General features: G+C 47.9%; 2 protein-coding genes across 2 annotated transcripts in view; one reads left to right on the forward strand and one right to left on the reverse strand.

The window, feature by feature from the left end:
* On the forward strand, positions 1-25137 carry LOC124210813 (collagen alpha-2(IV) chain-like). Its single transcript, XM_069138181.1, has 8 exons — positions 1-151; positions 14482-14602; positions 14711-15106; positions 15193-20406; positions 20470-22227; positions 22891-22953; positions 23039-23635; positions 23713-25137. The coding sequence occupies exons 1-8, from the start codon at positions 116-118 to the stop codon at positions 23760-23762; spliced, it is 8235 nt and encodes a 2744-aa protein (XP_068994282.1). The 5' UTR covers positions 1-115; the 3' UTR covers positions 23763-25137.
* Positions 24699-26608, reverse strand: part of LOC124210816 (heterogeneous nuclear ribonucleoprotein A1) — a 5850-nt gene continuing 3940 nt past the window's right edge. The window contains exons 3-4 of the mRNA XM_046609202.2: positions 26329-26545; positions 24699-25846 (exon numbers count right to left, since the gene is read on the reverse strand). Of these exons, the coding sequence (XP_046465158.1) occupies positions 25585-25846; positions 26329-26545 (479 nt within the window). The 3' untranslated portion in view covers positions 24699-25584. The remainder of the gene's footprint in view (positions 25847-26328; positions 26546-26608) is intronic.

Here is a 26608-nt window from a genome sequence, read left to right on the forward strand (position 1 = left end):
TCAGTCTTCAGTTTGGACGCCGCACAGCCTGTGATCTTAGAGAACCTCTTTCCCACCAGTGAGTCGGAGGGGATTATGAATTGCTGAGAAGCTCACCCCGGTTTTTCTCGAGAGGATGCACGGGCGAAACAAGGCCGCACTCTGCACCCTGGTACGTCAGCATTATTCCTTGAATCTGGACCACTTCGCCGGGATTTTAGTGTGAACCCTGAATGTGAACCAAGGTCAAAGTGTTTTCGCCGTTGCCTCCGTAGTGCGGGTTCGATGAATTATTCCCGAGAGAAAAATATTTAGTGTTCCTCGTTCGTACGGTCAGCGTAGCTCTCGCGTTTCTTACTTTTTCGGTAGAGCCAATCGATGACAAAATCGGCGATCATCCCAGGTTGCAATTATTTTCGCAGTCGGAATTACTCCGGGAGTATTTTTAATCGTTGCAATCTGCGCCGCGTCATCTAAGTATCGATATTCCGAGGTAAAATAGAATTGAATAATATCGTGTGACTCGAGATTGTCGCAATCGGTAATTATCGTGTCGTTGTTAATTTTCGGTTACATCGCCGACGAGTTTGTATACACTGGAGCGTTGATTGAATTTGAAATTTTGCGCAAACGATTTCAAAACGAAAAAATTCTCGCGAGTTATTTGGAAGCCAAAGTCTAACGGGTTACTCGGTAGCTTGCGCATAAATCATTAGAAGAAGAAACTAGCAAGTAACCTTCACCGGAGAGTAAATATTTGACTTTTATGTTGCGCAAATGATAATGATCCAATCACCGTTTGACAGCCACGCGATATTCTCAATACAGTCACCACACAGCCAATGCGTTGTATTATATACCTAGAGGTAAATTGCGTACCCGAAGCACATATAATTGTTACTGTAAAAATTCGTCGTCTTTTCGAGGCTTCAGACCGCGACGTTCACGCGAGACTTAAACTTAGCGACGAGACATCAATGCCGGCATAAGAAATGTTTCCTCGGTAAAACCTGCGATCAAGGGCTCGGACTTCGAGCTGCAATATCTGACGCGTCGATGCTCGGTGATGCAAAAATCATCGCACCTTTCTCGCCAAGGTGAGCACGTCATTCGGGCAACGCTTTCCATTGATCTTCGTTCTCAGTCACTGTTCCGGTACACTAGACTTCATTCATGACTTTATCCAGGAAATGTTATACGACCGCTCGACTTTTCGCCGTTTGATTTGTTTGAAGGCTTTTCGGAAGAGGCGATATGGCGTAGTAAAAAATTCAGTTATTGTTTACGAATTATTGAAATGTCAGAGATTATTCGATATCCCGTTGAAATATTGTTGACATTAATTGGTAAGGGTGATAGGCTACCTTGAAAAAAGCCGTGACGTGTTTTCTGGTGTTACTACCATTGTCAATCCGAGACAAAATCATCGTCACACGATCAAGCTCAACGCTTATGATTATCTTACTTACGCTGCAAACAATCCTCTGCATTTTTCACATTTTAATGCAGTCAAATTCTGAGATGACTTGACTTATGTTTTCTAACGACGTAGGTACGTATGTGCATACGTATTCCGACAGTGAATTTCTCAGTGTTTTTTGTCGCCTTCGCACTCCCATGTAATTACATTCTGAGCGCATAATTCACGCTCAGCCGCTTTTTCCTTGGATGACAACCCGCGGCGTTGTCGTACAAGTACATGTAAGCAAAAAGTAACTCGCAATGGTCTTCAAAGGCCTAGACACATGTTTCACCCTTGGAACAAAAATTGTGACATCAGTTTCTGAACTGCCTTGCACCGCAAATTTTACCTGCAATCTAGAAAACGGGTATACTCTGAACCATTAATCTCAGACACATTTTTTGCGACAATTACAAATACGAATTTTTGTCCCGTACGTACATAAATCATTTAATCTGTAGTAGCCATCAAGGTTCAACACATCCGTCTGATCTCTGACCCCCGAACGTACAAGTTGACTGCGTCATTGCGATTTTGAATTACGAATGGGTGAGCAGAAATATTTTGACAAGAATAAAAGGTTCCTCCCTGATTTTGGAACTCGTATAATATAAATAAACACAATGCAGGGAATCCACCTTTCTCGGCGCCGTAACTTAATTGGCGTGTGAGGCTGGTTAGAGGCAGGTTGTTTAATTTGTTCCGGTTTGTAGCCACGTGGGTGCATAGAGCGGCGGTGAGGCAAAATCCTCTGGTTACTCACTCTTGCAAGACTATTTCCAGTTTTCAGGCAGCATAGAGCGGCTGTTTATACGGTGATATTTAAATTCAGGCTTACTATTTGCAAATGTAGGTACGCGCATAATGTGTCCACACACGTGGAAGAAGATTACGCGATCCTTTGGTCTCTTTGTAAGCCCCTTTCCAGCCTTCGTCGCGATTACGATCCAAGGTTCAGAACCATTGCACAGTCAATCTCCTCCACTCCTTCCGCCATATCGGTCAATCTCTTGTTCCTGCGACGGCAGCGTGCTTCGATTGATTATCAAGACGAACATCTCGTCGTTAAGTAATCGATTACCGTGGAGCCGTTGCATCGCCTGCAGTTCGTCCGTAATCTGTTATAATAATATTTATCCGGCTCCGTAAGGCTCTCGCCTCGCGGAGAAAGTTTTTTTTCACTCTCGAGAAATGTAAGAGTCTTCGTTAACTTACGGCCAACACAATACGACGGTGTAACAAGCGGTTGATCGGTTCCTCGTGAGCAGCCGGAGAAACGAATTCTGAAGTGATCATTTATCCAAGAACCGCGTCTCGGTGTTCGGATTTTTCAGCGATTATTCCCGCCTTTGCAGCCTCGAAATATGGTCGAATACACCTCGTTCGACTTCTGGAATAAGGACCGGGCGGCTATTCCCGCGGGTTCGTTCAAGCTCGGAGTTGTAAAGTGTGTCAGAAGCGGTCTGCGATCCAAGAAGGCCTGAGTATCGGTCGTCGTCCGGACGCATCGCCGAGGGCGATATTGCCTGGCACACGTTATTTCGCAACTCTGTAAGAGAGACTTTCACTGAAGATGACGCTGCGACTAACGCGTTCATCCACGCTGCCCAGTCTTCGTCGCCTCGACGCTTCGGGCTATTCGGGAATCCTACGGTCGAATCCTACTTTTGTCCAGGACAAGTTAAATTTCGTTTATTTCGGCGAGGTTCCATCGGGGATTTGAGCCGTCGTTTTATCTTTGAATAAGCCGCGCATATTGGACCGATGCATTGCGTACCCTTGAATGAAATCGATTGAATCGCGTTCCCAGCCGTTCCGGCGACTCGAAAGCTCTTCTCGTCCCGTTAAATAACTTGGAGTATTTCGCTGGTTTCTTTTTTTAATCCTTTTGCGAATTGAATTATCAAACCGGATTTCGGCCCGACGAATCACCTCCTTTTAACACCTTTCGGTTTAGACACGCGATGAGATTTATTTACAGAATGATTACCGCATCGTCTTCCTTCTCGTGTATTCTTATTTGGTATACGGCACGTGGAACCTGTTTGTTATACTGTCGGATTCATCGGTCAAGTTCTGAAGATTATGTACGGCTCGATTTGCGGGCTGATATATGTCCTCATTCACCATTTTCATTCAAGACACTGACGGATCGTGGCGAGTAGCGCGATAATGTTACACCAGTCGACGATTCGAATTCCTCGAGGTAATCGTCGGTCGTCGTCTTCGATCGGTGGTTCTCAAATCGTTATCGTCCGCACGTATCGACGTGCGTCGAGAATTAAATGACGAATTTCGATCCTCATCCACGTACTTAAAACGTGTTCCGTCGCAACTTGCGCAACTCCGAACCTTTTCTTTTTCCTTTTTGTCGTTCATCTTGTCAGCTTCGGTTTTTTCGGGGGTTTAAATTCTGGCGAGGTGCTCGGGTTTTGTAGCTGACTCATCACATATCCGTATATAATGTACATCGGATCGCACAGATAGAGAATGGTTGCGGATTGAAAAATATTCTCGAAAGTTTCGACGAATCGTGAAATACGCTGAAACACACTTTTGTTCCGATTATCAATTTAAAAGTTTAAATTTGGAGCCCAACGTCGCGTACCTTGTGAAAATCGAGTCCTCGCATTCTCGAGCTCTTGCCGAGAGAGGAACGGGAGTGCAGAGACGCGTCCTTGGCTTGTTGGTTTTCCTTCCAATACGATAAATTGAAACCCGATCGAAAGCCTAAGGTTCGATCAAGGCGTTCTATCCACTGCTTCGGATTACTTCTTCGTCAATTTCTTTTCCTAGACTCTACCGTCTACCCTCGGCAGCAATTAAACCTTCTCTCCTTCTTCAATCCCCTCTTACTTGACTCCAGAACTGTTGCTCAGGTCACTTCTCTTGTCGCCTACGGCTGGATTAGGTGATTTCAGTAAGCTTTCCGAAAAATGTACTTACGCCCCATGCGGGCATCTTGATTGCATTGTCAGTAGACTCCCTCCATTCATCTCTCTTCATTCACTTTTTCTTATTCCTTTCTTTCTTCAGTTTAATCGGAAATAATTGCAAGCTCGATCAAGTCAGCATTTAGGCTTTCTACGCTAAATGCTCTCTTTATGCCTTTTCCCATTATTGTCACAGAAATAAACTATCGAGTCTATCCATCTCGCGCTTTCTCGTTTTCGACGCATATATTATACCTATACGTGTTTCATCTTATTTTCAGTTCACTGTATTCATTTCCATTCATTTCCTGTATCGATAGATTGGATCACCTTGTTCTACGGTCTGGCAAGAGCAGGGAATAATAAAAATCCAATCTATCTTCCTCTACCTCTCCACGTGTCTCTGCTTATTCCTCGGAAAATACATGAATCGAGGAATTTGTGCCAAGGTGATTTGTCACCGTGTATTGCAACGTTCTTCGCCGTATTGGAACGGCTTGTGAGTCGCGAGGGTGAATTAGGTATATTGATTCGGCTCTTCTACGCTTACCCTTCACACATTTGGAATCAATACTAGCCGTTATTAGGTACGTGGGAAGTATAAAGTGTGACGATAATATTCACCGGGTGATAGGTATCAAAAGAATTTCGAGACGCTCGGTACATTAATTTCGGTGCAAAGGGAAGGCAGAGGTTCGATCACGCTATAATTTTTATTGAAAATATGTCATTAAACTTATGAGAAGCTGAATGAGTATCCGAGTAAAAAAGGAAATCGCCAATAATCAATTGAAAGCCGTGTCATTTTCAACGCTGATTATTTATTTATTTATTCATTTTGCACATTTTAGTTTGGCGAATCGAGTCTCCCAGAGAATAATATGGCCGAGCGACTGTATCTCATTTTCTATGTTTTTAATTTGTCAAATTTCACTCAGACCGGCGTGTTTCAGTGGCTTAATAATCTGGCGCTAGATCATATATATTAATGTAAAATACTGCGGTAACAAATGTTCAAATGCGTTTGATAACCCGACTAATAGCCTTGGCAATTAACGCTAGACGTAGATCGAGATTTGGCTATTACGATGCTAAAACGGTTAATTTAGCAACCGGTAAACAGTCAACATATTTCACGCGTCGTTTTACGATTTCCAAATGCCACAGCAGCCGATTTGGAAAATATCAAATCTTTGCACGGAGTTCTACCCATATTGAAATTAAATTGTATAACAGTTACCGCGGGACAATGATCGGCGTGTCAAGCCGAATGGTCATCTGGAATTGATGACTTTTCGTTGCCAGTATAATCTTACTTTCGTAACTGCTAGGCATCTTATACCCGGTTGTGTGGGTGTATTAAAAATACGGTTCGCAAATAAATTTATACGATCTTCTACGATTACGCAGGATATATATATGACTGAGTTCCGTAATAAGGATTAACAGAGATATTTTTCTGCTATCTTACGGATTTAATCTACGCGACTCGCGGTTCGAATTTCTTTTACAAAAGTACTGCCGCTGAAATGCTTGTATATTCTGGCAAATTATCACCGTCATGAAGTCGTTGAAGTCGTTAGAATTTGCGACATTTGGATAGAGAATTGCTGGAATATATTAACCTTTTCATACCTCGTCGGCTGTCAAGTTAAGATGACGTTACGTCGTCGCTGCAGATGTTGCATGGGGTGGCTGACTTTGCAATATCCGTCGAAAGGAGAAAAAAAAAAATGCGAAACATGAAAGGAATAATGACGATAGTAGTGAAATAAAAGTGAAAAACCCATAGACCGTTTTCACTATTTATCAAGCAGCAATACCGAATGCTCGTGACATTGGTATTGTACGCGTTATAGGTATTTAAAACACGTACCATGCGCGTAATATCACTGGCCGATAAAATGAATTTCGCAAAGCGTTCAAGTTCATTGTGTCGATTGCAGGCCGAATGAAAGCCGCAATATTTTCAAAGCGACAAGTAAACGCGGGCTGTCAGTGTTTTCTGTATAACCTTTACCCGATTTACCGTTTGCTGGGCGTCGAGAGAATAAAACAGATTGCAAGCAAAAGAGAAAAAAAAAAAAAAGAAAAGAAATTGCAATTCAACGAAGCTTGGCTTACAGCTCTTGTCGACCAAATTTCACACTCCGACATTCCCTCGACGTAGAGAATAGCTAATATTAGCCAAAGAGCGTGAATTTTCATCAAGGAACAGGCACGTTTTTACGATCGCAATAAATTTCAGCTCATTTAAAGTCAGTAAATGAATTTTCTACAAATTGCTTGAGAGGGATTTAATACTCCTAGTTTCTTAGTTGAAGATTGAAATCATGCACAGCCTGTAAGGTTGTTATGAGTTTGGAATAATGAGCATGCCCTTTATTGCAGCATACATTGACGTTCAGTTTCTAAAACCGTGCATCATAAAAATACCTAATCCAGGAAATCAGTACAACGGGGTGAAGAGCTAATCCGATTTAAATTGATCGTTGAGATATTTCGCTTCGTTTCGCGTACATCTGTACGCATAATAGACCGTGTAAAAAATTCGCCCGCGATATTCAGACCTATGGTTTAAGTTCGTCTCCGATAAGACGGAGGGCAAAATATCTATTAGGATGAACATGAAAGACATTGTCACCGTGTCAAAGTCCACCCTACTCGGCTGTCGAAGATGGGTTAATGGATACTACGTTTTAGCCCCGCGGGCCCAGCTCATCGTAATTAAGTCACCACATCTAGCTGGTTGAATTGTCTCTGGAAGGCAGAGCCTCTTGATAACCGCAACGAGGCAGCTGGAGTTGGTAGAGCCATTATTTGTACTGCACGATTTGATTGTCGGTGTAGACGGAGATTACTTCGAGACTTGCGGCTCCGTCTAATTAGCGATCTCCGCAAGATTTAATCCCATTAAATCGTATCGCGTTCGACTCATTAATACTTTTGGCATGCAAATCGGTGAGTTTCCGAAAGTTGGTGAACTGCAGAGACGTTGGCGGTGATTAATTTCAATTGAGTGTAGAGTAGGACCCCTCAAAATGTCCAATTGTAAGCTTTGCTGCTTAACGTTCTTGGCAATTTGACACAGTAGGAGAAAAGTGTGAAAATATAGTCGGTAGATAGTTTGTAGTTTTATTAACAGCGATTATTCAGTCTCAACTTAAGGCTTTGCTTGGACAGCAGCAGGCTGTAAAATTTATTGCTAACTGGTAAAAGATTGTAGTTTTTAGTTCGGAGAATTTTTCCTCCGGCACCAACTCCAATCGTCATCGCTTAATTTTGAGGCCGTTTTGACTAAAGTATTATCACCGGCATTTGCGAGCTAGGTAATTAGAGTGTGATTACTACGTGTTTTATAACAGCTTATATCGTTTACGATAGCAGGTTTGTTTCACATTATGAGAAAAAGATCGAGTTCAAAGAAAATATAGTTAGACAAACGCATTACAGTCAAACAGTGATTATCTCCCAACCACTTCTTTCGATGCAAAGTTTCAAATAAAAAATCGATATCAATAGTATGAAGTCGGTCTGATTCACCGCTAGGTTGTCGGTTTATGTCTACTTGACGGTGAGTAAACCTCCTTATCTGCTGATTTCGCATGTACATATCGATGAGAACCGGGACGGGAGAGAAATGAAAACCTCGCGAAAGTAATGAGATTGGGAATAACTTTAAAAACTTTATTCGTGATACATTTTTTGCGCGGAAAATGGCACAAAAAGAGTTGTGTTATTTAAACAGGATTTCGAACCAACGGCTTTGTCGCGAATCTTGAACGCGGGATGATAGCTATTCAGAATTTATATTTTACAGCTTCTGCCAAGGTATTTCTTTACTTCTTACTCCGAAATATATTGTTTCTCATTTTAAGCCGAGTCTCAATTGGAATCTCGATCTGTGTTGAAACTCACAAGATGTGGTCGGATCAATCTGCATATTATTAATACTGATCTGCATGTTATTACAATGAAAAAATGAGAAATCGATTTCAGCCCCTTTCTATGGTTTTTATTCATGTCTGTATTACCAGAGCTCGAGCTCTGATAGGAATTCAAACTGAAAGAAATATTTTTAAACAGAAAAGTTGAGCAGAGATTTTAATATTCCTCGATATACCGAGATTTGTTTGCTTCAAATTCGAATCATAACAAGTAATCATTATAAATTGAACTTTAAAAGTGTTATTGAACAAACCTATGGTTTGAATTGTTTCAGAAAAAAAATCCGGGTATAAATGAGTAGATAAATAAACTTGTACGCAGTACGTTTTTTCGTTACCTCAGAGCTCAATTTCTTATCAGCGATAAAAGAAAATCGCATACGCAGTACGTGATGTTTTTCCAAAGGAATTCACGCACCGAGCCGAAAAATCCCTTGTTGAAGAGATTACGTCGGAAAATTTTCAGTTTTGGTAATATATATGCATACGGTCGATAATATTTTCACGGTATATCGTGATAAACTTTGGGGCATATACTTTGAGTAAGTTGCCTCGACAGGCAGGAAACTTGTCAACCTTTGTATGTGCATGTAATACGATAAAATTTACGGCAGACAAATTAGTCAAGTATAGGCAGAGGCGGATTGGCGCCGAAAAAAAGAAGCTTTACGCGCACCAGGGCCAAAAATATCGGTGGATACATTACACGAGCGTATATGTATAAAATTTCACCTTACTTTCGCCTCAGAAAGACGTCGCGTCATTTGACCCGGGTATAATGTACGTCCGTCGATACACAAAGTGGGCATATTATCAACTCGGCACGGCGTCAATCATTAAGAGGATATTAGCTCGGAGGTGTTGCTTTGATTAGCAGTTCGACGAAAGAGAAGGCGCGCATTGAGACGACTCGTTGGTTCGCGGTTGACAAACAAATCGTACATAGGCCGGGGCAAGACGTGAGGTTCAAATTTACATCAATTTTAAATAATTTATTTGTCTCGCTTGAGCGAGTTTCTCTTTTCGAGTTTTCACTCTTGCGTCGCATAATACGTTTAGTCGAACGGGTGGAGCGAGGAGCGTTTTTGAGACAGCCGCAGAACCGAAAGCCTGCCGCATCTCGAACCGGGACGGGGAAAGAGCCTCAAGCTTTGCCTTCTGCTCTGATTGTGAGAGACCTTGCGTGCATATTTCTTGACAGCTCCGCGTCTCGCCGCCACCTCGTATTCGTAACACAATAGATATTATACTCGCACGTGGATCCGCCCACGCGTTCAGGTGAAAGTCGAATATTCCAAATATATGCATTACCTTGCACGGTACGAAGACATTGCGATGCCTCGGCAGAAATCAGGTTGCGAGTGGAAAATTGTTCCGATCGATGTGACGAAGATCGTTCACGAGGCTCCTCTTGTGGTTTGAAACTTGTAGTAAAACGCATACATTAATCGCGCGGCAAGCCTTCCTTCCTTTTTTGTTTTTACCTTATACCTCATCGTTATTTAAATATTTACCCAAGATGAACCGGACCTCGAAACGACAAACACTAGTTTTTAAATCATAAAATCACTGAAAAGGTCAGGGTTGTGCCGATTTTGTTTCTTTTACCCAATTCATTTCTTCGCTTCTCCCACCGCTCACGGTGGACGAAATCAACCGTGACACGGACTTGCGCGATCGATACAATAGATGATTCTACTTTATGTTCGGTTTCATCTCTTCCCGTTGACCAAATTGAGCTGTCTGAAACGAAACGGACAGACACCTGCCGATCCTTGAATGTAAAACTTGTAGCAGAGAGCGAGAGTGCTTTCGTTTTCATCCATAACCAGTCTCACACCTGTTTTTCAAGTGCTGTAGGTGCTGACCGGTCAGACATTAAATTCTTACCCATCAATATGCAACTGTACATATTGCACACTACCAAAACTTGGTGTGGTAATAAAATAGAAGAAAAAATTATCGCGTTAGGCAATTTTAAATATAATTGGTAATTCAATTAGCTACTCCTGGATGTGGTTGGACTCATAGTCTTGACAAATTACCAATATTGATACAAAAATTGCCCGTTTAGACGCTACTTTTCCCTTCTTTTATCCTCGTCTTTTCCTCATGTTATTCCGGTGAATTTCGGTTGTTGTATCACTGCTGCGACCGGCACAGTTTAATTTAGTACTTTGGCCACGACTTGCGGTATTTCTAAAGAAATGCAAGCCTCGAAGCCAACTGCTAGGTAGATAAAATAAAATTAACTTGTCCAAACAAGTAATTTAGTAAGAGTTACTCGCTTCTGAGTTGGCGCGTCGAGTACTCCATACGCTTCACGCTTCTCACGTTTAGAAGACGGCATCGGTGAAACAAACATCTGTGCTCACCTCATTGGCTACAGTAGCTTGAGTTGTCTCATGTTTTCGCTGATTGCTAATAAAATCCCGACAATGAAAGAGAAATCACAAACAGGCGAGACGTATTTATAGCTGAATTCTAAGAACCTATTCAAAATACGCGGTGTTAATTTTTATAATTAAAGTTCCTCACTCCATTCACACTAGTTTTTGCTTTCGGATACTATCCAGAATTCGTTACCGAGTTATGATTGCAAGACTCGGACCGACATAACTCAAAACTTGTTTGCCCACTAATTTTTCTCGTTGGCAATTAAATTAGTACTTTGGAAATAAGTTTCTTTTTCAATTGCTTTCTGTATTTTCCGCTCAGGCCGGATCGGATACAGCGGTTTCCTGCGACTCGTTTCGAACTTAAGCCATGTGCTTAGTGTTCGACGTTTATAAGACGACATGCAAATCCCTCGAGCAGGGTTTTGTGCTTCGATTTCGTGAGTAATACATGCAAATCGTCTGGTTCAACGTGCACCATATGTTTTTGTACATCCGATAACCCCACGATCTACTTGCTTGGATCTTCAGCGACAAATTCTTTGAAATCCGAGAGGAAAGGTTCTGGGTATTCGTAAAAGTATCCGTTCCGTTTAGCTTTCGGACGAAATGTGTGAGTAGTTAAAAGCAAGAAGAAATCTGTCGAGCAAATAATCATCGAAGTGGTATAATCGCTTCGGTACAAATAGATGAAGATAGAAGAAGACTACATGGTTTCAAAATTCATATAATCGACGTCTAACCCGTTAAGCATACGTAACTCGTACCGTGTTAGTGATGAGCGTAATAGTCAAACGGTCAACCTTGTGGAACGTACCGTTAAATTTTTTCTCGCATAAACGCCGGTATGGGTAGATACATGTAGCCGTGTTGGCATCATTCTTCTTTATATACAACAATCGTGTACAAGACAAGGTCGCTCGAGTCTGGGAAAAACGTATTCATCCACTTTTTCAAGTCCAGGTTTTATTTATACAAATGTTTTTTTTTCTTCCTTTTGGTAGCACGAGAACAAGGCTCGACTATCGAGGTAAACGAATGACGTAATAACGTTCGAAAATTTGCAATTCGTTTGAAATTAATAGCCGGTGATTCACCGAGAATGTAATCAATGTGACACAAATGGCTCTTTTAACTAATCGCACACTCACGCGTTAATGTACTTAAAGAATTTCTATATTTGATTATTCTGTCGGTGATCAACAACTGGCTGACGTGCTAACATGGAAGATCCTTGCGATGACAAATTCCATTTTTCATTTGCCAACACCGCGAGAGGCAGCCTCGGTCTTTGTTGTCGAATTATGATTCTTGACCTATAACCGAACCTCGTCTTGTCTCGTGGGCGGAACGGATTATCCTTTTACTTTCATGAAGGCCGGCACCATTTCGATTCGAGGCAATCGATGAGCCACAGCTGGTATGTGTGTTACGAGAGTCCCGATTACGGCGGAGGGGAGAACTTGGGGTCACCGTTACCAGGATACAAATCGTGTGCTAAGCGATAAACCCAAAAAAATTCTTGACAGCTTAAGCATCGGCTCTTCTTTCTCATTCTGAGCTTAGGTCGCGGTTCACGGACCGTCGAAAATTCATCCTTAGTCCTTGCGGTTACAAGTATCAATAAAACAGAGATTCTTAACGCATACATGTCCACAAGTCATGGTACTCTGATAAAATTTGACCGAGCGGTTAAACGAATTTCGTCATAAGACACCCGCGATATCGATGACTTACCATGGTATACTGAGATGGATACCTTTGAAAACATCTAATTGATTAACGATACAAGTTACTCGAATACGTGGTATTGCTGGTATTGCTGAACAAACGAACATTTTGCGTCACTGTGTTGCAGCAATAGGTCTTAATCATACGCAGGCAAAGACACTGATAAGGTTGTTATTGAATTAGGGTTATACAAATGATGCGATTCAACGTTTGACGAGTGTTGAAGTCTGCTTTACGAACAACGATACTGAATGAAACTTGGCTCTCTATTGCGAGGAAAAATGTTAATGAGAAAGGAAAAATGCAATGTCATTGATTGCAACTGTTTTAAGCAGAGTTCTCGCACGAAAGGTGCGTCGCTCCAATAGGCCTCCTTGCAACTGTTAGACTCCTGTTAAGTATTTCCAAAAATTTTCAAACTCGAGACAGACTATTGAACGTGTCTGTTCCAACATTCTTCTGTTGTCTACACATTGAATAAACGTAACGTAAATTGTATTGTATTTTAATGCAATCCGGGTTATATTATCCGACGTTGGATTTATCTTCTAATGCAGAATTGTTTCGTCCGACCACAATGCTACGCGAGTTGTCGATTGATAGACACAACGCGACAACTACCCGTGTAAATGGACGTGGCGGAAGAATATCACCCAATTATCGGGCAAAAATGCTGGGCGAGCTTGACGTATTTTTGGGTCGAATTATATCCTGCAATTGTATACCGATCACAGTCATCGATTTGCGGTACAACTGAATTGGCTAGGTATTCACGGCTGGTATATACTTCAATGTTTGAAATGGAATTACGATAATTGGGTATTTGAACCTCGCTATTCCATTTGCTTGTCATCTGTAACTAGTCATTGTTTTAAACTGTAAAACAGATTCGATGAAGAGGTAAATATTTCCGGAGTGAAGGTTGAAACGTGATTTAAATAGCATAAACATGATCGATTAAGCGTCGGATTCTCAAAAAGACTTCGACTCTACAGCTCGCGTGTCGTGATTTTGTACACAGGTGGCATTTTAGACTCTTGCTTCCAACTGAGCGGCTTAATATCGAATAAAGTTCTCAATCTTAAATGTCATGACTTCGTTACATTATGCGTGATGACGTGGTCTTTACGGAAGATCTAGAGAGTTTCGTAATTATCGCTGCTTGACCAACGTTCGCTCGATGTGTACTATGATATCCCTGCCATTCAGCGAATGTTAGGAAGCATCGGAAAGTATTATTCCAATCCACGTGTATGGGTCAACATAATGATATTTAGACAGTTTTTAAAATGGTTCGCGGATCGTGAGTCTCTTATTCGAGCGATATCACAGTCAATGTTATTAGCTTTAATTGCTACGTGTTCGGTCACAAAATGACCATATACGAAAACCAAGATAAATTAACGATCGAAATTGCTTGGTAATATTTCGGTTCCGTCCATTTTACTGTACAGCTACAAGCGGATCCGCTTTCTCGTTGAATCGTAATTTTTTTATACTATTGCAAACAAATCTTGGGTTTGACTTACTGAGTAATTATCAACTCAATGTGAGATATCGCTTTGAACATCCGTGTGAATGGTGTCTAAACAAGTACCTCCAAATCATGACAGATCTTTATCTGGCGAACGCGTGCACAGTTAATCTGATGACGATGTCCTGCAAGGATGCATCGACATTCAGAGATTTGTGAGTTAAATACTTACTTATATGTGTGGCACGAAATATCTAACTTACAGGAGCGGCTGTATTGGTGGAATGCCTAATTTGAGCACAAGGGAAGCTGGTTGACGTTCTCAATGGAAACCTGAAACTGTGCATTTCTAACAGTTTCATTCCCTGGGTGTTTTTTTGTTTTGTGATTTGTGACACATAGTTTTATGTAAACTTACTGAAATGAGTAATAGCAAATAGTGCAAAACAATTACAAGATTTGGATAATAGCTTGTCAAAACAAATCTACGGCACAGAGAGCAAACAAGCGTCTACCGTCAGCTGGGCGAACTCTAACGATATTAATTCGTATTTTGCAGGTGATAGCAGCACTTGTTCTGCAAATCACTAAGGCACAGACGGACTCAGAAGGAGAAGAACTCGTATACGACATAAGTGACACACAAAAGACACAATACTTGAACCAGAATTTCGATACGAGTAAGTATCTGTTTCTAGATCCATTCTATTTGAGACGTCCATTCTATTTTTGTAGCTCAAGAAATTGATTCGTTATTCGCCAAACTCAGTAATGATCATAAATTTTAGGTGCTTACAATTACGGATATGAAGTATCTCCGGACGGTCAATTTCATCACGAAGTGCACGGTCCTGACGGCGTAACTTACGGATGTTACGGGTACGTCAACCCGTTCGGTAAATTGACGGCAACATTTTATTTAAGTGACGGTTGGGGCTACCGTATTGTGCGTCCTGGTGACAATGTGGAGCTCTTTCTTCACAAGCACGAACACCACGAAAATCATGAACACGGTGACCACGACGATGATGGGCACGATCACGAAGATCATCACAATCATCATGATCATCATGGCATTCTGACAGCGTGGAAGGATCTATATTTCCCTCCAGTTTGTAGCCAATTTGAAAGTACGAATGAAAGACCCATCACATTCCAACCCGGTCGGCCGACGATACCAAACGGTAAGTGCGCTAAAAACAGGATCTATAGCGAATAAATATTGACACTTTGGTAAATTATACGTACGTGCAATTTTTTCGGAAACTAGCGCCGTCGCAAGGTGGTGATGGGGAACCATCTCGTCCCGTGGGATTTCCTGCTAGACCTGGAACACCAGGCTCACCAGGGACTGCTGCACAACCTGGATACCCAGGCACACCCGGCAGGCCCGGAACTCCAGGAACACCGGCAATTCCAGCTCAACCAGGATACCCCGGCACACCTGGCAGACCTGGCACCCCCGGTACTCCAGCAATCCCAGCTCAACCGGGATACCCCGGCACACCCGGTAAACCCGGAACTCCAGGAACACCAGCGATTCCAGCTCAACCAGGATACCCCGGCACACCCGGTATACCCGGAACTCCAGGAACACCGGCAATTCCACCTCAACCAGGATACCCCGGCACACCTGGCAGACCTGGCACCCCCGGTACTCCAGCAATCCCAGCTCAACCGGGATACCCCGGCACACCCGGCAGACCTGGCACCCCTGGTACTCCAGCAATCCCAGCTCAACCAGGATACCCCGGCACACCTGGTAGACCCGGAACGCCAGGAACACCGGCAATTCCAGCTCAACCAGGATACCCCGGCACACCCGGTAGACCTGGCACCCCCGGTACTCCAGCAATCCCAGCTCAACCGGGATACCCCGGCACACCCGGCAGACCTGGCACCCCTGGTACTCCGGTAATCCCAGCTCAACCAGGATACCCCGGCACACCCGGTATACCCGGAACGCCAGGAACACCGGCAATCCCAGCTCAACCAGGATACCCCGGCACACCCGGCAGGCCCGGAACTCCAGGAACACCGGCAATTCCAGCTCAACCAGGATACCCCGGCACACCTGGCAGACCTGGCACCCCCGGTACTCCAGCAATCCCAGCTCAACCGGGATACCCCGGCACACCCGGCAGACCTGGCACCCCTGGTACTCCAGCAATCCCAGCTCAACCAGGATACCCCGGCACACCTGGTAGACCCGGAACGCCAGGAACACCGGCAATTCCAGCTCAACCAGGATACCCCGGCACACCCGGTAGACCTGGCACCCCCGGTACTCCAGCAATCCCAGCTCAACCGGGATACCCCGGCACACCCGGCAGACCTGGCACCCCTGGTACTCCGGTAATCCCAGCTCAACCAGGATACCCCGGCACACCCGGTATACCCGGAACGCCAGGAACACCGGCAATCCCAGCTCAACCAGGATACCCCGGCACACCCGGCAGACCTGGCACCCCTGGTACTCCAGCAATCCCAGCTCAACCGGGATACCCCGGCACACCCGGTAGACCTGGAACTCCAGGAACACCGGCAATTCCAGCTCAACCAGGATACCCCGGCACACCCGGTAGACCCGGAACTCCAGGAACACCGGCAATTCCAGCTCAACCAGGATACCCCGGCACACCCGGTAGACCCGGAACTCCAGGAACACCGGCAATTCCAGCTCAACCAGGATACCCCGGCATACCCGGTAGACCCGGAACTCCAGGAACACCGGCAATCCCAGCTCAACCAGGATACCCCGGCACACCCGGTAGACCCGGAACTCCAGGAACACCGGCAATCCCAGCTCAACCAGGATACCCAGGCACACCCGGTAGACCTGGCACCCCTGGTACTCCGGCAATCCCAGCTCAACCAGGATACCCCGGCACACCCGGTAGACCCGGAACGCCAGGAACACCGGCAATTCCAGCTCAACCAGGATACCCCGGCACACCCGGTAGACCCGGAACTCCAGGAACACCGGCAATTCCAGCTCAACCAGGATACCCTGGCACACCCGGTAGACCGGGAACGCCAGGAACACCGGCTATCCCAGCTCAACCAGCATACCCCGGCACACCCGGTAGACCCGGAACGCCAGGAACACCGGCAATCCCAGCTCAACCAGGATACCCCGGCACACCCGGCAGACCCGGAACGCCAGGAACACCGGCAATCCCAGCTCAACCAGGATACCCCGGCACACCCGGCAGACCTGGTACCCCTAGTACTCCAGCAATCCCAGCTCAACCGGGATACCCCGGCACACCCGGTAGACCCGGAACGCCAGGAACACCGGCAATCCCAGCTCAACCGGGATACCCCGGCACACCCAGTAGACCCGGAACGCCAGGAACACCGGCAATCCCAGCTCAACCAGGATACCCCAGCACACCCGGTAAACCCGGAACTCCAGGAACACCAGCAATTCCAGCTCAACCAGGATACCCTGGCACACCCGGTAGACCCGGAACGCCAGGAACACCGGCGATCCCAGCTCAACCAGGATACCCAGGCACACCCGGCAGACCTGGAACGCCAGGAACACCGGCTATTCCAGCTCAACCAGGATACCCCGGCACACCCGGCAGACCTGGCACCCCTGGTACTCCGGCAATCCCAGCTCAACCAGGATACCCCGGCACGCCCGGCAGACCTGGAACGCCAGGAACACCGGCTATCCCAGCTCAACCAGGATACCCCGGCACACCCGGCAGACCTGGCACCCCTGGTACTCCGGCAATCCCAGCTCAACCAGGATACCCCGGCACACCCGGCAGACCTGGCACCCCTGGTACTCCAGCAATCCCAGCTCAACCAGGATACCCCGGCACACCCGGTAGACCCGGAACGCCAGGAACACCGGCAATTCCAGCTCAACCAGGATACCCTGGCACACCCGGTAGACCCGGAATGCCAGGAACACCGGCGATCCCAGCTCACCCAGGATACCCAGGCACACCCGGCAGACCTGGAACGCCAGGAACACCGGCTATCCCAGCTCAACCAGGATACCCCGGCACACCCGGCAGACCTGGCACCCCTGGTACTCCGGCAATCCCAGCTCAACCAGGATACCCCGGCACGCCCGGCAGACCTGGAACGCCAGGAACACCGGCTATCCCAGCTCAACCAGGATACCCCGGCACACCCGGCAGACCTGGCACCCCTGGTACTCCGGCAATCCCAGCTCAACCAGGATACCCCGGCACACCCGGCAGACCTGGCACCCCTGGTACTCCAGCAATCCCAGCTCAACCAGGATACCCCGGCACACCCGGTAGACCCGGAACGCCAGGAACACCGGCAATTCCAGCTCAACCAGGATACCCCGGCACACCCGGTAGACCCGGAACTCCAGGAACACCGGCAATTCCAGCTCAACCAGGATACCCTGGCACACCCGGTAGACCGGGAACGCCAGGAACACCGGCTATCCCAGCTCAACCAGGATACCCCGGCACACCCGGCAGACCTGGCACCCCTGGTACTCCAGCAATCCCAGCTCAACCAGGATACCCCGGCACACCCGGTAGACCCGGAACGCCAGGAACACCGGCAATTCCAGCTCAACCAGGATACCCCGGCACACCCGGTAGACCCGGAACTCCAGGAACACCGGCAATTCTAGCTCAACCAGGATACCCTGGCACACCCGGTAGACCGGGAACGCCAGGAACACCGGCTATCCCAGCTCAACCAGGATACCCCGGCACACCCGGCAGACCTGGCACCCCTGGTACTCCGGCAATCCCAGCTCAACCAGGATACCCCGGCACACCCGGTAGACCCGGAACGCCAGGAACTCCGGCAATTCCGGCTCAACCAGGATACCCCGGCACACCCGGTAGACCCGGAACTCCAGGAACACCGGCAATTCCGGCTCAACCAGGATACCCTGGCACACCCGGTAGACCGGGAACGCCAGGAACACCGGCTATCCCAGCCCAACCAGGATACCCCGGCACACCCGGCAGACCTGGCACCCCTGGTACTCCGGCAATCCCAGCTCAACCAGGATACCCCGGCACACCCGGCAGACCTGGCACCCCTGGTACTCCAGCAATCCCAGCTCAACCAGGATACCCCGGCACACCCGGTAGACCCGGAACGCCAGGAACACCGGCAATTCCAGCTCAACCAGGATACCCCGGCACACCCGGTAGACCCGGAACTCCAGGAACACCGGCAATTCCAGCTCAACCAGGATACCCTGGCACACCCGGTAGACCGGGAACGCCAGGAACACCGGCTATCCCAGCTCAACCAGGATACCCCGGCACACCCGGCAGACCTGGCACCCCTGGTACTCCGGCAATCCCAGCTCAACCAGGATACCCCGGCACACCCGGTAGACCCGGAACGCCAGGAACACCGGCAATTCCAGCTCAACCAGGATACCCCGGCACACCCGGTAGACCCGGAACTCCCGGAACACCGGCAATTCCAGCTCAACCAGGATACCCTGGCACACCCGGTAGACCGGGAACGCCAGGAACACCGGCTTTCCCAGCTCAACCAGGATACCCCGGCACACCCAGCACACCCGGCACCCCTGGTACTCCGGCAATCCCAGCTCAACCAGGATACCCCGGCACGCCCGGCAGACCTGGAACGCCAGGAACACCGGCTATCCCAGCTCAACCAGGATACCCCGGCACACCCGGCAGACCTGGCACCCCTGGTACTCCGGCAATTCCAGCTCAACCAGGATACCCCGGCACACCCGGCAGACCCGGAACTCCAGGAACACCGGCAATTCCAGCTCAACCAGGATACCCCGGCACACCCGGTAGACCCGGAACTCCAGGAACACCGGCAATTCCAGCTCAACCAGGATACCCTGGCACACCCGGTAGACCGGGAACGCCAGGAACACCGGCTATCCCAGCTCAACCAGGATACCCCGGCACACCCGGCAGACCTGGCACCCCTGGTACTCCGGCAATCCCAGCTCAACCAGGATACCCCGGCACGCCCGGCAGACCTGGAACGCCAGGAACACCGGCAATCCCAGCTCAACCGGGATACCCCGGCACGCCCGGCAGACCTGGAACGCCAGGAACACCGGCAATCCCAGCTCAACCGGGATACCCCGGCACACCCGGCAGACCTGGAACGCCAGGAACACCGGCTATCCCAGCTCAACCAGGATACCCCGGCACACCCGGTAGACCCGGAACTCCAGGAACACCGGCAATCCCAGCTCAACCAGGATACCCGGGCACACCCGGTAGACCCGGAACTCCAGGAACACCGGCAATTCCAGCTCAACCAGGATACCCCGGCACACCCGGTAGACCCGGAACTCCAGGAACACCGGCAATTCCAGCTCAACCAGGATACCCCGGCACACCCGGTAGACCCGGAACTCCAGGAACACCGGCAATCCCAGCTCAACCAGGATACCCTGGCACACCCGGCAGACCTGGAACTCCAGGAACACCGGCAATTCCAGCTCAACCAGGATACCCCGGCACACCTGGTAGACCCGGAACGCCAGGAACACCGGCTATCCCAGCCCAACCAGGATACCCCGGCACACCCGGCAGACCTGGCACCCCTGGTACTCCGGCAATCCCAGCTCAACCAGGATACCCCGGCACACCTGGCAGACCTGGCACCCCTGGTACCCCGGCAATCCCAGCTCAACCAGGATACCCTGGCACACCCGGTAGACCCGGAACTCCAGGAACACCGGCAATTCCAGCTCAACCAGGATACCCCGGCACACCCGGTAGACCCGGAACTCCAGGAACACCGGCAATTCCAGCTCAACCAGGATACCCCGGCACACCCGGCAGACCTGGCACCCCTGGTACTCCGGCAATCCCAGCTCAACCAGGATACCCCGGCACGCCCGGCAGACCTGGAACGCCAGGAACACCGGCTATCCCAGCTCAACCAGGATACCCCGGCACACCCGGCAGACCTGGCACCCCTGGTACTCCAGCGATCCCAGCTCAACCAGGATACCCCGGCACACCTGGCAGACCTGGCACCCCTGGTACCCCGGCAATCCCAGCTCAACCAGGATACCCTGGCACACCCGGTAGACCCGGAACTCCAGGAACACCGGCAATTCCAGCTCAACCAGGATACCCCGGCACACCCGGTAGACCCGGAACTCCAGGAACACCGGCAATTCCAGCTCAACCAGGATACCCCGGCACACCCGGCAGACCTGGCACCCCTGGTACTCCGGCAATCCCAGCTCAACCAGGATACCCCGGCACGCCCGGCAGACCTGGAACGCCAGGAACACCGGCTATCCCAGCTCAACCAGGATACCCCGGCACACCCGGCAGACCTGGCACCCCTGGTACTCCAGCGATCCCAGCTCAACCAGGATACCCCGGCACACCTGGCAGACCTGGCACCCCTGGTACCCCGGCAATCCCAGCTCAACCAGGATACCCTGGCACACCCGGTAGACCCGGAACTCCAGGAACACCGGCAATTCCAGCTCAACCAGGATACCCCGGCACACCCGGTAGACCCGGAACTCCAGGAACACCGGCAATTCCAGCTCAACCAGGATACCCCGGCACACCTGGCAGACCTGGCACCCCTGGTACTCCGGCAATCCCAGCTCAACCGGGATACCCCGGCACACCCGGCAGACCTGGAACTCCAGGAACACCGGCAATTCCAGCTCAACCAGGATACCCCGGCACACCCGGTAGACCCGGAACTCCAGGAACACCGGCAATTCCAGCTCAACCAGGATACCCCGGCACACCCGGTAGACCCGGAACTCCAGGAACACCGGCAATCCCAGCTCAACCAGGATACCCCGGCACACCCGGTAGACCCGGAACTCCAGGAACACCGGCAATCCCAGCTCAACCAGGATACCCCGGCACACCCGGTAGACCCGGAACTCCAGGAACACCGGCAATTCCAGCTCAACCAGGATACCCCGGCACACCCGGTAGACCCGGAACTCCAGGAACACCGGCAATCCCAGCTCAACCAGGATACCCCGGCACACCCGGTAGACCCGGAACTCCAGGAACACCGGCAATTCCAGCTCAACCAGGATACCCCGGCACACCCGGTAGACCCGGAACTCCAGGAACACCGGCAATTCCAGCTCAACCAGGATACCCCGGCACACCCGGTAGACCCGGAACTCCAGGAACACCGGCAATTCCAGCTCAACCAGGATACCCCGGCACACCCGGTAGACCCGGAACTCCAGGAACACCGGCAATTCCAGCTCAACCAGGATACCCCGGCACACCCGGTAGACCCGGAACTCCAGGAACACCGGCAATTCCCGCTCAACCGGGATATCCCGGTACGTAACACAATTGGACATCATTTCTGTAATTGTCGAAAAAAATCCATGTCACTGCTTTTGTTGTTAATATTATCAAGCTCGGAGCATCGTTTTTGCAGAACGCTTGATTACGAAGGCATTGGACATATCGCTTTCGCCGAATGAATAATATTTCCTTATTTCCAACAACATTGAAATCCGTCACTCACCTGTCAAAATATGATCGAAATTTCCGGGTAAACGTCCAACAGAAATTGGTTTAGCTAAATTAACCATATCATCAGTGGAATCAGATCATGCAACAGTTATTGGGTGTTGTATGAACAGAATATCCGTACAGTATCAACAGTTAATTCAAGCGGAATGGCAAAACGTAATAAGTATTTTATGTCACATGTCTACAAAACGATAATATCAAATCAACATTCCATGTATGTTAGGACGCATACGTTGCAACAGTTCTCATGTTCAGGATTTGATATTTTCATTTTGTTGAATCGTCCCAATTTCTGTTCATGAATCAACTGTCAAACCTGTTATTCACCTGTCAAAAAACGAAGAGAGTTTTCTAGTCACCGCCCAACAGTAATGGGTTTTGTTGAACTGATAGGGTTACTTTTTCGGACATTCCAAGACAAGTGAAACATATTGAAATCAACAGATTTTTTCTTAACCGTGCAGGAAAACCTGGAACTCCGGGAACACCCGCGATTCCAGCCCGACCTGGATATCCTGGCAGTCCTGGTTAGTGGAATCTACAAGTCCTTGCATGCCGCAATGCATTTCTCCGGTTTTTCTGATCTCACGCAACCGATCATACATGTTTCAGGCTATCCTGGTTACCCTGGCTATCCTAGCTATCCAGAGCCTGGTTATCCTGGTTATCCCGGCTATCCCGGCTATCCAGAGCCAGGTACACAACCGGAACCTGGATATCCTGGCTATCCTGGTTATCCTGGGGCACCAAACGGTCCGATTGGTGGAATAGGGCCTGAAGGGCCTGTAGGTGGTATCGGCGGCGACGGTGGCATTGGAGGTGATGGCGGCGTTGGCGGCGAAGGTGGCGTTGGGCCCGACGGTCCGGATGGTCCTTGGCCAACAGGTCCCCCAGGGCCAGATGGACCGTGGCCTGGTGATCCAGACTATGTTCCTCGAGCACAACCTACACAGCGTCCATCGTATTTCAACAAACAGAACGTTCCATACACTCCCATCACTGCCGGATCTTTTATCGAATCGAAATATCCAGAATCCAAAAAACTCACATCCGATTCTATGTATAATTCTCCAACTAGGCAGCTCAGCTCCGCAAATGGAAACTCCGAAGGTACAAAGAAAACAGCCAGTAATCAAGGCTTGATCGAAAAATTCAAGCAATCAAATCAATCGCCAAAATCAGGCTATACCGAACCTCAGGTGCAACCTGGTAAAGGTCAATTTAATTATCTCGAGCAAGGCTTCAACGAGGTTAACAGATACTTTGAGAATACCAATAATTTACAGACGCAGCAGGTCAAGCAAGGATTCCAAATTCCGCCGAACAGAGTCAATGAAGGTAGACCAGTAGGTCGTCCAGTGCAGCCCGAATTATCTGGAAATCCAGTGAACGGGCAATTCATATCGCATCAAGATAGCCGTGAACAAATCAACGAATACCAAAAAGCCGACGGCAGCATAGAGACAAACGGTAAACCCGGTACATCTGAACCAGATGTTTATCAATTTGACTTTCGGCGGAAGCAGGGCCTGTACTCTGAAAAACATAACTATGAGGCAAACAAACGGTTTGAACAGAAACAGATTGACGCAAATTTTACAAAGCCAGTAGGTCAACCAGATAAAGGGCAAACTGGACTAGCTCCCATATCTGGTAGACCAGGCAAAAAAATGCAGCTTGACGAATTTCAACAACTCGAAACATCTGACAAAACAAATCCTGATACTGAATCGATCCAGCCAGCTGCTCCCACATCCTCAACGCCGTTTGAGCGAGATCCTACTATCGGAGCCATCGGCGTGCAACCGCCCCGCTCTCAACAAAGTAAACCAGTTCCACTTTCCATAGGACCAGATCCACAAGCTTGCCCATGTTATCTAGTCGAATCTAATACCACTTCGTCACTGACGACGACTAGCACCACGCCAACTCCTTTAATCGGCCAATTAGGCTTTATACCTGTTGTCTTTGTCCCATTCTGTCCTGGTGAAAAAGCAGACAGTGAAAAAATGAAGTCAATATTTCCGACTGCCACCCCAGTTCCGTATCCTTGTGACGTCTGTGGACCACATGAAGCAAAGATAACGACACAGTACCTTGACTTGAATCAGCTTGGTAGTCTTAAGCATCTAAAAGAAGCTTTGAGCCAGGCGAAACTTGGACTCTTGAACATCCCTATCGACAGGCGCCTTCTCAGACGAAAGGTCAAGAGAATGAAAATAGAATGATAATTTAAGCTAGAAAAATATTGCTCTTCTTTTTGTACAGCACGACGTAGAGTTCATTGAGTAAATCAAATAGAGGCTGGTTGACGTGGAAATGGTGAGAGTGCCCGTCCGTCAGCTGCTGGACAGCTGATGGATGGCCAGGTAGAGGTTATTGGTGCCGGGGCTATTTTCTTCATCTGACTATTGGAGCGAGGATTCACGTGCCTTCCAACTCACCATTTCTCCGTAAATCAACGCCTAAAATCAACTTTCTTCGTAAGAACCATGTTGTATTCTTTAAAGTAAGTTCACGTATTTACCATTCGACCATGTAAAATAAATGAATAAGCTGCTGCACCCCGTAGTGTCGTATACTATGGACGTCAGATCGTTAAGTAATTTTGTAATACCATTTGTCCAATATTTGTGTATGTACGTGTATCACGCTCCTGAACGTGAGGACAAATGACAAACGTTTATAAATAAATGATACATTTTTTTAATTGCACAATTGGATCTAGGCTCCAACTCCAGTTATGAATGTATTTCAAAATTTGGGCTCACAATTCGTAAGATGAGACTGTACCTTGTAAGCGCGTGGGAAGAGGAATCATGAAACCAGCGAGTAAGGACAGTAAGTAACGCATCGTCGTTATTATGTTCGTAAATAAATCATTTTTTCTTACAGCTCGAACAAACTTCATGATAAAACACGTTTCAAACTTGACCCAAGGATGTGCTCAGACTACATATTCCGAAAAATTACTTATTTCTAAAAATTGAAAAATATAAATGTTACGGATTTGTCGTGATGTTCAAATCTTCAGGATTCAGCCGAATGTTCGGTCCAATAAAGACACGACATTCTCAACTCGAGTGAGAGAAATTTCAACAAATCACCCTTTGTCCACGCCTATGTTTCCGAAATTGTAGGCACGATGATGTTTGCCCTTAAGAGTAGCCTCGATATCCGGATGGTTGAAAACCATTGCGTCCGTAACTCGCGCTTCCTCGGTACGGGTAGGAATCATATCCTGCACTGTCTCTTCCTCCATAACCATTGTAGCCACGTCTAGTATTCCCGTAAACCGAATATCCATCATCATAAACTCCAGATCCAATACCATCGTTAGAATCCAGTCCTACAACTCCGTAATTAGGACCGTAACCAGAAGAACCAGATCCATATCCAGTAGTGCCGTAATAACCGTACCTGAAATTCACGAACTTTACGGTTTGTATTTGCTCGCCAAGTAGCTGACTAGTAGGTCTAATTGACAAACTTCAAATAGCAGTACGACGAGACGTGACTCTAAGATTCGTGTTTGAGAACGCCGATCAATGAACCCGGCTCACAATTAGATAGCGCGATATTACACAACAATTTCCCGAGAATTTCCCGAGCAAAGTTACAAAACACACGCTCGTATCTAGAGCGCCTTCGAGAGCCCCTACACGAGATTGGAACGGTAATTGAATTAATTTATTTTCAGCAAAGCTCTCTCTGGCACAAAACGAAGCGAAGCACGGACAAGCGCTGTTCACCCTTTCAGGATTGAGCCCCATCGAGCAATCGGTTTGTGTACCTACCGTCCCAGAACTACCAAGATTCTTTCAACTGGCAGAGAATCTACTCGAACTCTTTTTCGTCGTTTTTCAACCGCGTGGGCGTCGCGAGAGCTCCTCTTTGCTTACCCTGTATGTCCTCCGCCAATAATTCCATTCCCGTATCCTCCAGCACGATAACCGCGATAACCAGGTGCCAGCCCGGCACCTTGATATATATTCCCAGACCCGTATGTGGACCCGCCTTCGATGCCGGGATACACTCCGATGCCACTTCTTATACCCCCAAAACCACTCTCTCCTCCAGGGCCGCCATCAAAGCGGTAATCTCTACTCGAGTGAAATACTATAACAAAAAAGTTCGGTTCATAAAAAGTATCAGATATCTCATGAAAACTCGCATTTTCTG

The sequence above is a fragment of the Neodiprion pinetum genome, chromosome 1, assembly GCF_021155775.2.
Source record: "Neodiprion pinetum isolate iyNeoPine1 chromosome 1, iyNeoPine1.2, whole genome shotgun sequence".
NCBI lineage: Eukaryota > Metazoa > Arthropoda > Insecta > Hymenoptera > Diprionidae > Neodiprion > Neodiprion pinetum.